The following is an 11,825-nucleotide window of genomic DNA, read 5'->3' as shown; positions in this document are numbered from 1 at the left end:
ACTCAGGGCGGCCGTGGGGGTGGAGAGCCTTGTTCGAGGGCTGCAACTGCAGCCTCACTGGCTCGGGAGAAACTCAGAAGGCCGTCCTTGTTCCCAAGAATTTGGGGCTTTTTTCCACTTGTGTGACCACTTTGCCCCAGGGGAGGAGGGGAGGAGGGGGTGGAAGGGCGGAGAGGAACCGCTGGGAGCCGGGAGAGGGGAAGGGAGGAGGTAGGAGAGGCACCTTGACACAAATCTCAGCCCTGCAAAGCTGCCCCTCCCTTGGTCCAGCGAGCTGAGAGCTCCTGTGCCCGCAAAAGATGCCCTTCTGGGCATGCCCAACCTGTGCCTGCCAAGGTATTTAAGCTGCCCCACGAGGGCCCAGCCCCTGCCCAGCCCCACCGAGGTCATTCCAAGATGAAGGTTTTCCTCGTGCTCCTGCTGGGAGCCCTCCTGTGCGTGGACTCAGGTAAGGCACCTGCCCTGCATCCCCTTCCAGAGGATCTCCAGCCAGCAGGAAAAGCTTGTCGTGGGGTTTGGAACAGAGGGAGGGAATGCTGGCACCTCGTCATCCCGAGGAAATTTGCTTTTTGATGGGGAAAAAAATGCACAGTCCCACCTTGGTGATGGTGCGATGCAGGAGGGATAAATCCTCAACAAAACCGAATTCATTGAAATCCAAGTTATTTAAACCAGATCATATTATTGTGAAAGGAAGGGAGGGGTTAAGAGGGGATGGGAGGATTATTTTTCTGCTTCCCAGGCTTTTCAAATTGCAACATCTCTGCAAAAACATCTCTGAGTTTGCTTCCAACTTCTTTTCTGCCTCTTAATTTCGAAAGCAGCCCCTGATGCCGCTGGTCAGGATTTTAGGAGGACAGGAAAAAGGAGAATGTCCTGGGGTGTTATTTAATAGACTGGATGGGTGGGATTTGGACACTGTCAGGGAAAAAAAAAGGGGGGTTAAAGCAGAGTTTTCTTATTACCAAGGAAGAGGAGAAGCAGATTTGAACAGAAATGTTCCTCAGTCAGCAGAGGATGCTGAAGGAATAAACTGAGAAGGGTCTTGCAGAACTTTTCCTCTTCCAGCTTCCATCAGAGTGCTGAAAATTTGACTTTCAATGCACTAAAAGTCACGTCAATGTGAGAGCAAAGTGCAGCACTCCAATAAATTGGGATTTGGCTCCTTATTTCTACACCAGAACGGCTTGGACAGAGGGGGACCAAGTGCCTCGAACCACTTCTTGTTCCTGCTCTGAAAAACTCTGATTTCTAATCGAGGCTTTTCTGTAAATACTGGAAATCCTCTTCCTAAATTAGGATTTTAGGCATTAGGGTAATGATTTGGGGGATTCACAGTACAAGCTTGGTGGTCATGGAGCTAAAGTCCATATATATATATATATATATATATATATATATATATATGCACATATATACATATATATGTATTATAGATATAGATATAGATATATGTATAAAGTCCATATATATATATATAAAGTCCAGATATATAAAGTGTATATGTGTATGTATACATATATATATATATATATATATAAACTATCACACTTGCGAGGTTCCAGTGCCACCCTGGGCCACGAGGAGATAATAAGAACAAAATTAATAAAATTAATAAAAATCAATAAAAATAATAAAATTTCGCAAAATTGACAGAATTTTAAAAATTAATAAAAATTAAGAAATTAATAAAAATTAAGATTTCACTCAATAAAAATTGATTTCACTCCTCTGGGGACTATTTTTCCTCAGAGCTTCTCCTACCTTTGCTTGGCATGCACAACAGCACAGCAGGTGTTTACATGGATTTTCATCCCCCATGGATGCATCCACGAGGGGGTGGGAAAATGGGATTTGGAGGGAGGAGAAGGCTGAGTTTGCACTTTGGTTTCTAAGGGGAGGTGCTGGAAAATACTCGTCACAAATTGGTCAAACTGAGAAACAGCTTGAAAGGGATCTTTCAATTTGAAATCTGAAATATCTTCAGCACCTGCAAAATGTGATTCTCATCTCAAGCAGGTGTGTTATTCCCCACAAAAAAAAAAATGGAAAAAGCCATTTTTTTCCCTAAAAGTACCATCATCCTTTGAGGATCCATAGGAATTGGTCCTGTTTCCCAGTGCAAGCAAGTGGGTTCCCTGGAAAGTCTCAGATGAGCCATGGAGTGGTGTAGAATAATTTCCTCACCTCCAGTTCTGTGTCCTGCTCTGGTGTCCTCACAGGACCTGTTGGAGCAAGTCCAGAGGAAGACACGGAGATGCTCCAAGGGCTGGAGCCCCTCTGCTCTGGAGCCAGGCTGGGAGAGCTGGGGGGGTTCACCTGGAGAAGGGAAGGCTCCAGGGAGACATGAGAGCCCCTTCCAGGGTCTAAAGGGGCTCCAGGAGAGCTGGAGACAAAGTTTTTAGGAGGGTCTGATGCAGTAGGACAAGGAGTAATTGTTTAAAACTTGAAGATTTAGGTCTCCTGCAATGAAGACATTTTTGACCATGAGGGTGGTAAAACACTGGATCAGGTTGCCCAGAGATGTCCAGATCCCCCATCCCTTGAGATATTCAAGGGTGAGGCTCTGAGCAAGCTGGTCTAGTGGAAGGTGTCCCTGCCCACGGCACGGTTGGAACTGGATGACCTTGAAGGTCCCTTCCAATCCAAACTTTTCCTGTAATTCTAGAATTTTATGATTCCGTTATTTGACTTCTGACCCCTCTTGGTCTCTTGCAGGTTCATCTCTGCGGTGTTACACCTGCAAGAACCAGCTCAGCAACTCCAAGTGTCTGACCGAGGCGACATGCACTGCTGACAAGAACATATGCAAGACAGATGTGATCCGTAAGGAAAAGGGGGCGGGGAGGGAAATGTCCTAGCTGGAATTTTGCAGCCAAACTTGTTCCCAACCTCAGGTGTCCAGTCCAGCCTCATCTAGTCCAGATACACCAGGGGTGATCAAGGATGAAAGCTCAGAGTGCAAATGTCTCTCACCTGTTACAAAATCAGGTTTAATTCTCTTTCCTAACACCCAAAATCATTTGCTTACGAGGGCAATAATCAAGTTTATGGCTTTGAAATACTTGCAAACACGAATTAAAATGTGAGGGGCTGAGTCTGGTGAAACCTTGTTGTGAAGTCAGGAGGAGCTTCACTTGAGAGCTGATTTTCAGTGATTTCAAGGAAACTGAGAGAATTCCTCCTCCATCCAGCTCTGAATGGAGCCATCCGTGTGTCTTTATGATTTTATTCTCCCATTCCCAATCTGGTTTGCCCTCATCAGATCTGTGGTGACAGCTCAGCTGCTCTTAGACCCAGGGACATCAATGAGATGTTCAAACTCCTCTCTGTCAGGCAGTAGATGTAACACCTCCACTAGGAATTATCCTGGTTGGAAATGTGCAAATCCGTGATATTCCCAGGCAGGAGAGCCAACATGCTGCATAACACACTTGGCTCTATTTATAGCCTATGCTGGAATAGATTGCACAGGATCAGGAGATATCATAGAGATCAAAATCTGCTGGAAAACAGCAGAAATTTGCCAAAAAATTGGGCTGTGCCTCTCAGGAACAAATCAAACAACAACTCTGCCATCTGAAATGGGTATGTGTGGGATGTGTGTGATAGGGATTAACATTGACAGAGGGCAGGGTTGGATGGGACATTGGGAAGAAATTCCAACCTGGGAGGGTGGCAAAGTGCTGGAATAGAATTCCTAGGGAAGCTATGGCTGCCTCATCCCTGAAAGTGTTCAAGGCTGGGTTGGATGGGGTTTGGAGCAACCTGGGCTAGTGGAAGGTGTCCCTGCCCATGGCAGGGCTTTGGAATGAGATGACCTTTCAGGTCCCTTCTAATCCAAACCATTCTGTGATTCTCTGACATTTTTCTCGGGAAATGAGTTCAGAAAAGAATTATTACTCAGTTCCGAGAGGCTTGGCTTGCACTGAGTCCTTGTAGTGATGGTCCTGCTTTCCTCTCAGGGGTTGTAGGGCTCTTCAGCATCATCAACAAGGGCTGTGAGTCATCCTGTGAAACCTCCTACCAGGACTTCAACGTGGGCAACAGGAACGTCTCCTGCTGCAGCAGTGACCTCTGCAACACCAACGCTGCGGGCTCCGTGAGGTCCAGCTATGGCATGGCAGGAGGGGTAGCAGCTGGTGTGCTCTGGATCTTCCTCAACAACAAGTTGTGAGGAGCCAAGAGGCCTCCCATGACCACAGAAAGTGTCAGAGCACTCGTCTAACAACAGGAATTTTAACCAGGAGCGATGAGGTGTGTTGGGCATCCAGCACTCTTGGAGCTGATGGCTCTCTTTGCCAAATGACAGCTTCTTCTTCACCTTTATTGCAAAGCTGTAGCACTACCAGATCAGAAAATACATGTTCACACTGCCTGCAAAACACCTAAAATAAACTTATGTCCAAATCAAGCATCAGAGTGTGGCCTGTTAATCACTCAGCCCCCTGTTTCTGCCCCAGCAGCCACTGCAGGGGGGGTGTTGTGTGTCTGGTTCAGCCTTGGTCCTCGCTGGGTTATGTGAGCTGATCTCCTTGTGTGACCAGGAAACCCATCTAGAGGATGAGGGAAAGGCTGTGGATGCATCTGTCCGGGTTTCAGGAAAGCCTTTGATGTTGTTTCCATGGCATTCTCCTGGAAATGGCTTGGACAAGGTGCACGCTTGGCTGGGTTAAGGACTGGCTGGTTGGAGGCCCAGAGAGTGGTGGGGAGGAAATGGTGCCACGTCCAGCTGGTGGCTGGTCACTGGTGGTGTCCCCAAGGGATCACTCTTGGGGCAGTCCTGTTCAATAATGAGTTTATTGATGATCTGGGTGAGGAGATCAAAGGCATCCCCAGTAACTTCGCTGGTGAGGCCACACTTCAAGTCCAGCATCCAGTTTTGGTCCCCTCATGACAAGAAAGACATTGAGGGGTTGGAGCGTGTGCAGGGAAGGGAACGGGACTAGGGAAGGTCTAGAGAGTAAATCCAGCTGAGGGAGCTGGGGGGGATCAACCTGGAGAAAAGGAGACTCAGAATGGACCTTTTTGGTCTCTACAATTCCCTGACAGGAGTTTGTAACCAGGTGGGGGTCGAGCTCTGCTCCCAGGGAACAAGGGACAGGAGGAGAGGAAATGTCAAGTTGCACCAGGGGAGGTTCAGGTTGGACATCAGGAGGAATTTCTTCACGGAAAGGGCAGTCAGGCATTGGAAGGGGCTGCCCAGGGAGGTTTGGAGTCCCCATCCCTGGAGGTGTCCAAGGAAGGCCTGGATGTGGTACTCAGTGCCCTGGGCTGGGGGATAAGTTGGGGGTCAGCCACAGGGTGGACTTGATGGTCTTGGAGCTCTTTTCCAACCTCAATGATTCTGGGATTCTGTAGGTTCTGAGAGGTTCCATGGCACAGCACAATAGAGGTGGCAGCTGTGCCTCCAAAGCTTGAGGGGCTCTGGCTTATGACAAACTCCCCCAAGGAGGGCACATCCCCCAAGAGAACCTGTGAAGAGCCATCACACCTGAAGGGGGACTTGCTGGTGACCTACAGACCCTGGGACCCTGCACCATGTGAGGCAACAGCAGAGCTCACCTTCCCCGCTACATATTCCCACAGCCATTCCCACTCCTTCCCAAAGCTGTAGCACCCTTGGGATGGTGGGCAGGACTGCACATTCAGGTGCCTGGAGCACCATGGTGGGCAACAACCACTGGAGCGAAGTGGAAAGGTGTCCCCATGGTGTCCTGGTCAAGTAAATCAATTTTGGGATTGCCAGTCTCTGTCCTGGCCTCAGTGGCATCCTCTGAAGGACCTCATTCCCCATGGGCAGGTTCCTCCTTGATCCATTTTCCCCTTCCTTGATGCAGCACCCACCTGGTGGGATACCACCCAGTTCCACCTCGGGTGAGACACAGTCAGTGAGGGATGGGGAGGAGGCAAGTTTGGGGAAAACACAGAGGAGAACAAGAGTGGGGAATGTAAGGAAAAGCAGGGAGCTGACTCCTCTCTTCCTGAGGTGCCCTCAGGACAGGATTAGGAGTGCTGAACAGGAAGGTGAGACTGGTGTTTCCAGAAGATTTGTCGAGGTCATGAGATACCCACACAGCCTTTATTCCCTTCTCTATAATAGGTATTTGCCAGGTTCACCCATGATAATGGCTTTAGCTGAAAGAGGGTGAATTTAGATTGGATATTAGGATGGAATTCTTCTCTGGGAAAGTGGTGAGGCCCTGGCACAGGTTGCCCAGAGAAACTGTGGCTGCCCCATCCCTGGAAGTGTCCAAGGACAGGTTGGATGGGGCTTGGAGCAACCTGGGATAGTGAAAGGCATCCCTGCCCACAGCAGGGAGTTGGAACAAGATGATTTTAAGTTCCCTTCCAACCCAAATCATCCTGTAATTCCAAAATTCCATGATACTTCCCCATTCGTGGGACCTCTTGTTTGTCTGTCTCTACCTGTCACATGTAGATTCAGTTCATATCTGATGAAGTGGCTTAGAAGAACCTCTGGCACTGATACAAACACCATGTTTTGCCCACTTTTCCTGGTGCAAGGAATGTGCCAACACTCCAGCTTCAAATATGTGAAAAAACACTTCAAGCCCTCTTGGATCCTGGTACCAATGAGGTGTCTGAGAGCAAGGCAAACTCTCATATACTCCTACAGCTTCTCTACATAGTTATAAACTCTAAATTATGGTTTGCCTTCTCCAGGTGGTTTATTTTATGGATATAAACTTCTATTTTCCCACCTTGCACCGGGAGGTGCTTTGACAAAAGCAGCAGGGAAAGTACAAAGAGACCTGAAAGAAACTCTCAAGTAGGTTTTTCGAGCAAAACAAATGTGAAGGGATCTGAGAAACAAGGTAGAAAACATTCTGGTCAAGGCCAGTGCATCAAAAGGGTTTCCTTATAAAATACCACAAAAGAAGGTAAGGAAGAGTGTGGAGATGGACCTGGGTGGGAGCAACAAGATCCGTGAAGTCAAGGAGCTGGGAATTCGGGGCAGCACTGGGAGGAGGATTAAGAGGGGAGGGAGATTGGCCAAGAGTCCTATTTTCCTCTCTCACACCTTAAGAACTATTGGAACTTCAAAGGATGCGCAGAGCCATCTTTAAATAAAAAGAAACATCTCCCTGGTGGAGATGATTCACCTGGGGGACCCAAAACCATGGGACAAGGGCCAGCATCCCATTTGGGATGAAGGCAGTGGGATGGCAGAAGATAATGACACTACCTGCTGTTGTGAAAGAGGTAAATCCTTGGGATGCGAGGCATTAACAAGCTGTTAATTGTAGGAAACAGGGAAGGGGTTTCCCCTGAAGGAAAATCCAGGATGAACCACCTTGTTTATAGGAGTCGCATCTGGTTATTGGTGGTGGGAGGATACAGGATGAGCTGGGAGATTTATTCCAGCTTTTCCAAACCTCCTGAGTCAGAGCATTGAAAAGGGGCTCATCCAGCTACAGACCTCTCAGCCTGGTTCTTCTCTGCATGGATGACCAGCTCCATGAACTTCCCATTCCAGGGAATCACCTCCTTGCACTGTTAGAATGTCCCTGACATACTATTGAAACAATTCCCAGGCAGGCCTGTCCACATCCAGTGGCCCTTTCCCAACAAGAAATTTGGCCACAATGGTCCTTTCTGGAAACTGGGAGTTAAATGCCAAAGCATGTTAGCCAGAGCCACTGGAGTCCCCAGGGATGTTGGATGAGCTTCTTCCAACTTTTGGAGAGGTCAAACACATCCATGGAATCATAAAATAGTTTGGGTTGGAAAGGACCTTAAAGGTCATCCAGTTTCAACCCCCTGCCATGGGCAGGGACAACTTCCCCTTCCAGGTTGCTCAGAGCCCCATCCAACCTGGCCTTGAACACTTCCAGGGATGGGAATTTTGGGAATTCATCCCCAAAAATAAGATAGATGAGCAGGAATGGGGGCCGCTCAGCTCTAGTTTAGCACGTTGGTCCCATGTGATAATGACACCTTTTGCTTGAGCTCACAATTCAGGAGTTTTTTCCAGGAGCCAAGAGGCTGGTGGCTGACACCTGATGTTGACACCTGATGTCTACACCCTTAGAGGCTGAAGGGATGATTCCTCCTCCCAACTTCTTCTCTGAACATACTCTGGAAGGAGCCCAGGATTGACCACTGAGTGGTCAATCTCCTTTGGAATTACCTGGAGATTCACCGTCTCCATGGGTGTTTTCACGTGCTGGAGACAAGTAGGATGGGATGGAAAACTCTCCTATGAGGAAAGGTTGTGAGAGTTGAAGATGGTCAGCCTGGAGAAGAGAAGGCTCTGGAGAGACCTTATTGTGGCCTTTCAGTACCTTAAGGGGCTCCAAGAAAGCTGAAGAGGAACTTTGGACAAGGGTCTGGAGTGACAGGACAAGGGGGAATGGCTTCCCACTGACAGAGGACAGGTTTAAATTGGATATTGGGAAGAAATTGTTCCCTGTGAGTGGGAGGCCCTGGCACAGGTTGCCAGGGAAGCTGTGGCTGCCCCATCCCTGGAAGTGTCCAAGGCCACGTTGGATGGGGCTTGGAGCAACCTGGGATAGTGGAAGGTGTCCCTGCCCATGGCAGGGGGATGGAACTGGGTGGTCTTTAAGGTCCCTTCCAACCCAAACCATTCTGTGCTTCTATGATTGTGGGTCCTTTCCAACTCCTCATATTCTGTGGTTAAATAGCTCAGAGAAGGTGCAACTGGGAGAGGCCCTGACTGGGACAGACACAGTCAAGAATAGGACAGGAAACCCCCCTGACTGGTGGAACCCCCTGGCACAGCTCTGGAAGGAGCACAGACCCTCACTCTCCATCCAGGTCAGCGACAGAACAGCCTCCAAAACAACTGAGAAGGCTTAGGAGGTGCTGAACTGAGGTGGATCAATGACTCAGCCACGGATCAGAACCTGGGCTGGGCCAGGGCAGGACCAGGAAGAGGTTGGGATGTTTTTCCAAGAGCTGTGACTGCACAGTGTCCCCTCCTGCCTTGTAAACCCCTGACAAACATCAGCAGGACTCGGTGGCTCCTGCTCTGAGCTGCACCCTCTGTCAGACCTCTGACACCACACAGCAGTGCAAGCCCTGGCTGAAGGACAATTTACTTTCTGGAGGCTGAAAAACCAGTCCTAAGAACTGCTTTTTGCACGACACACAAGCACAACATTTCTCTGACAAAGAAGTCTGGGTGTTTTTTTGCCCAAGCAATTCCATTCTTGAGCAGCTTCATAAGTTTTTCTGCCTTCTCCACACTTCTAAAAGGCCTAAAATTGAGGATAGGGTCTTGAAACAACTCAGTTTATTATGTATGCAAGAGATTTTTATTCCTCCAGGATCAACCCACGGTGCATTTGTTAAAATAATAAACAGCTGGACAATAAAATTGTTTCTTCTTCTTTTCCCAAGGGCAGCAACTGCACTTTTCCAGAGGCTGATGTTTCACTATGGACTCAATGTGGATATACAATTCCTAAACATGCAAAAGGAGAGATTTTGATTAGTTATTGGGAATAAATCCTTTCCTGTGAGGGTGGTGAGGGGCTGGAATGGAATTCCCAGGGAAGCTGTGGCTGCCCCATCCCTGCAAGTGTCCAAAGCCAGGTTGGATGGGGCTTGGAGAAACCTGGGATAGTGGAAGATGTCCCTGCCCATGGCAAGGGGTCAGAATGAGACAGTCTTGAAGGTCCCTTCCAAACAAAACCATTCCAGGATTCTAAGATTTCACTGATATCATTAATTAGTGTTCATTATCTCTGTGGCGATAATGAAGGAGAGGCCTCACAGTATTTCCTACAGCACATTAGAAGTTACATCCAGTACCTGAAAAACATCACCAGGTTCCTCTGAAATCCACCCAATTTGCAGCAGCTGATTAAAAACTGGCTCTAAAAGAGTCTGTGGGGTGGAGAGGCCACATGAGCCCACATTTAAGGAGCAGCAATTCCTCTCTGTGCTCCACATTTCCTCTGTGGCCTGGGGCAAGTCACACAGTGTTTCCATTCCTCTACCTTGTCCAGATGTTATCGGGCCCAGTCCATTGAGAGATGCTCAGATTGTGACTTTAATGGGGCCAGGGGAGAGAATGAGGCTAAAAATAAGCTTGCAGAGAGTCACCTGGCACAACAGAGCCCGGAAAGGATTATCTGCTCCCAACCCACCCTGCACAGCCACATTCCTGCTCTCCTTTGCGCACACATTGTTGTGCAATGAGGATATTTTTGGGGGCCAAACAGAGCAGAAAGAGAGATCGCTGTTTGCTCTGCTCTGCTGGCTGCTAAGCCACCAGAAACAATTAAAATACCTGCCCTCTGCAGAACATCCCTTAATTAATTGGAGCTGCCACTCACCCGGGGAGGAGGCTGATGGAGCCAAGTTCATCCCCTGACGTTTTGACTAATCCCACTCCCATTGTCACTTGACAGATCTGTGTCAAGATCCCTTGAAAACTCATTCCTGACCTTACCTTGAGCTCTCTTGAGGCCTTTCTTAAGCTCAACCACAGGACTTGCAAACCAGAAGCTGCACCCTTGGCTGCTCTGCTGCTGCTCTTGATGCACAGATTTCATCTCAGCCCCCGACTCCTCCCCATGTGACTTCTCTGATTTCTCACCCCCAAGCCCATTTTATGGGGGGACATCATCTGATGAAGTCACCAGATCATTAAAAAAGCTCTTCCAATGTGCCTGTGCCAGGATTTGCACACACAGGACGTGTTCACCACCAACACTGGAATGACCTCTGTGCCTGGAATGCCAAAATAGTTTCATGGGTATGAGTTCACCTCTGCCAGTGTTTCCACACAGGAATCCCTTAAAGAGACTTAAAGACCCAGTCCTGGAACCTTTCCCAGCTCTGCTGGTGGCCCTCCATGCCTGGGGTGGTTTTCCCACCTCCCCTGCAGCAGAGGTGACAGGGATGGGACTGAGTCAGGAAAAGAAACCATTTTGCTCCTTCTTCTCTTCTCATTTTCATTCAAGATTCAACCTGGCCTCGAGGCAATTTGTGGAATGAGGACTTCATCCAGGGCAGGTGAGGGATAGTGGAGGGATGGACTGGTTTTCTCATCAGGGGTCACCACACATGGAATTATTTGCAAAGACACACCTGGGTGGTGCCACACTCAGGTGCCAAACTAGTTTTGTCTTCTGCTTCGGATTTACATTCAGCAGCATCCTTTAAACTTGTTTTCTGCCATGGAGCAAAAACAACATATTTGTCAGACAAATTCAAGAAAAAATAGCATAATTTCTGGCTGTAGCATCCAATATTTCTGCAGTGAAAAGTAGGGTGTTCATCCTGCTTAAAACACCGATGCTCAGGCAGAGTCTACTTTTGCTTTGACACCTCTTCAACTGTCATAATTAAAAAGAGAGGAAGGTGTGACCAAAGTTTCCAAAAGGCAGTTGAGACGAGATAATTTGAACACACCTGAGCTGTTCTGTTCCTCTACACGTGAAATGAGCTTCAGAAAAATAAAGACTTGCCCTCAGAATTTGATTATTTAATAAAATGGGAATATTTAAAGGAAAACTATTAAGAAAACAACCCCCTCCACTCTTTCTCTTGCAGGTCGTAGAGGCAGGGAATGGGAATTCTTTGTCAAGAGACCTGTGCAGTCACTGCTTTTGGCCTGGTTCCAGTTGGCTGGTGGTGAAATGACAGAGCATTTAACAGCAGTTCTCACACCCATGGACTACCAAAGACAGCTGTTTGCCTGCCCTCCCTAATCCCATCCAATTCATTTATTGCCTTTGACGTTTTTTGCAGCAAATGTTCTGTTGTCAGGTGCTCAGGTGCAGCAGCTCTGCCCTGCTTCTCCTCCCCCTCCTCCCAGGAGGATGAAG

General features: G+C 48.2%; 1 protein-coding gene across 1 annotated transcript; it reads left to right on the top strand.

Annotated features, from left to right (window-relative positions):
- Positions 1-202: 202 nt before the first annotated feature.
- PSCA (prostate stem cell antigen) lies at positions 203-4,414 on the top strand. Its single transcript, XM_032712741.1, has 3 exons — positions 203-448; positions 2,719-2,826; positions 3,966-4,414. The coding sequence occupies exons 1-3, from the start codon at positions 397-399 to the stop codon at positions 4,175-4,177; spliced, it is 372 nt and encodes a 123-aa protein (XP_032568632.1). The 5' UTR covers positions 203-396; the 3' UTR covers positions 4,178-4,414.
- Positions 4,415-11,825: the final 7,411 nt, after the last annotated feature.

The sequence above is a fragment of the Chiroxiphia lanceolata genome, chromosome 1, assembly GCF_009829145.1.
Source record: "Chiroxiphia lanceolata isolate bChiLan1 chromosome 1, bChiLan1.pri, whole genome shotgun sequence".
NCBI lineage: Eukaryota > Metazoa > Chordata > Aves > Passeriformes > Pipridae > Chiroxiphia > Chiroxiphia lanceolata.
The sequence above is the reverse complement of the archived record's forward strand: the minus strand, read 5'-3'. Positions and strand labels throughout refer to the sequence as shown.

Excerpts from the sequence above, each read along its gene's own strand:
- PSCA (XM_032712741.1), top strand. The coding sequence starts at position 397 with ATGAAGGTTTTCCTCGTGCTCCTGCTGGGAGCCCTCCTGTGCGTGGAC. Across the intron at positions 449-2,718 it reads CCTCCTGTGCGTGGACTCAG|GTTCATCTCTGCGGTGTTAC; the intron begins GTAAGGCACCTG and ends GGTCTCTTGCAG. Across the intron at positions 2,827-3,965 it reads ATGCAAGACAGATGTGATCC|GGGTTGTAGGGCTCTTCAGC; the intron begins GTAAGGAAAAGG and ends CTTTCCTCTCAG.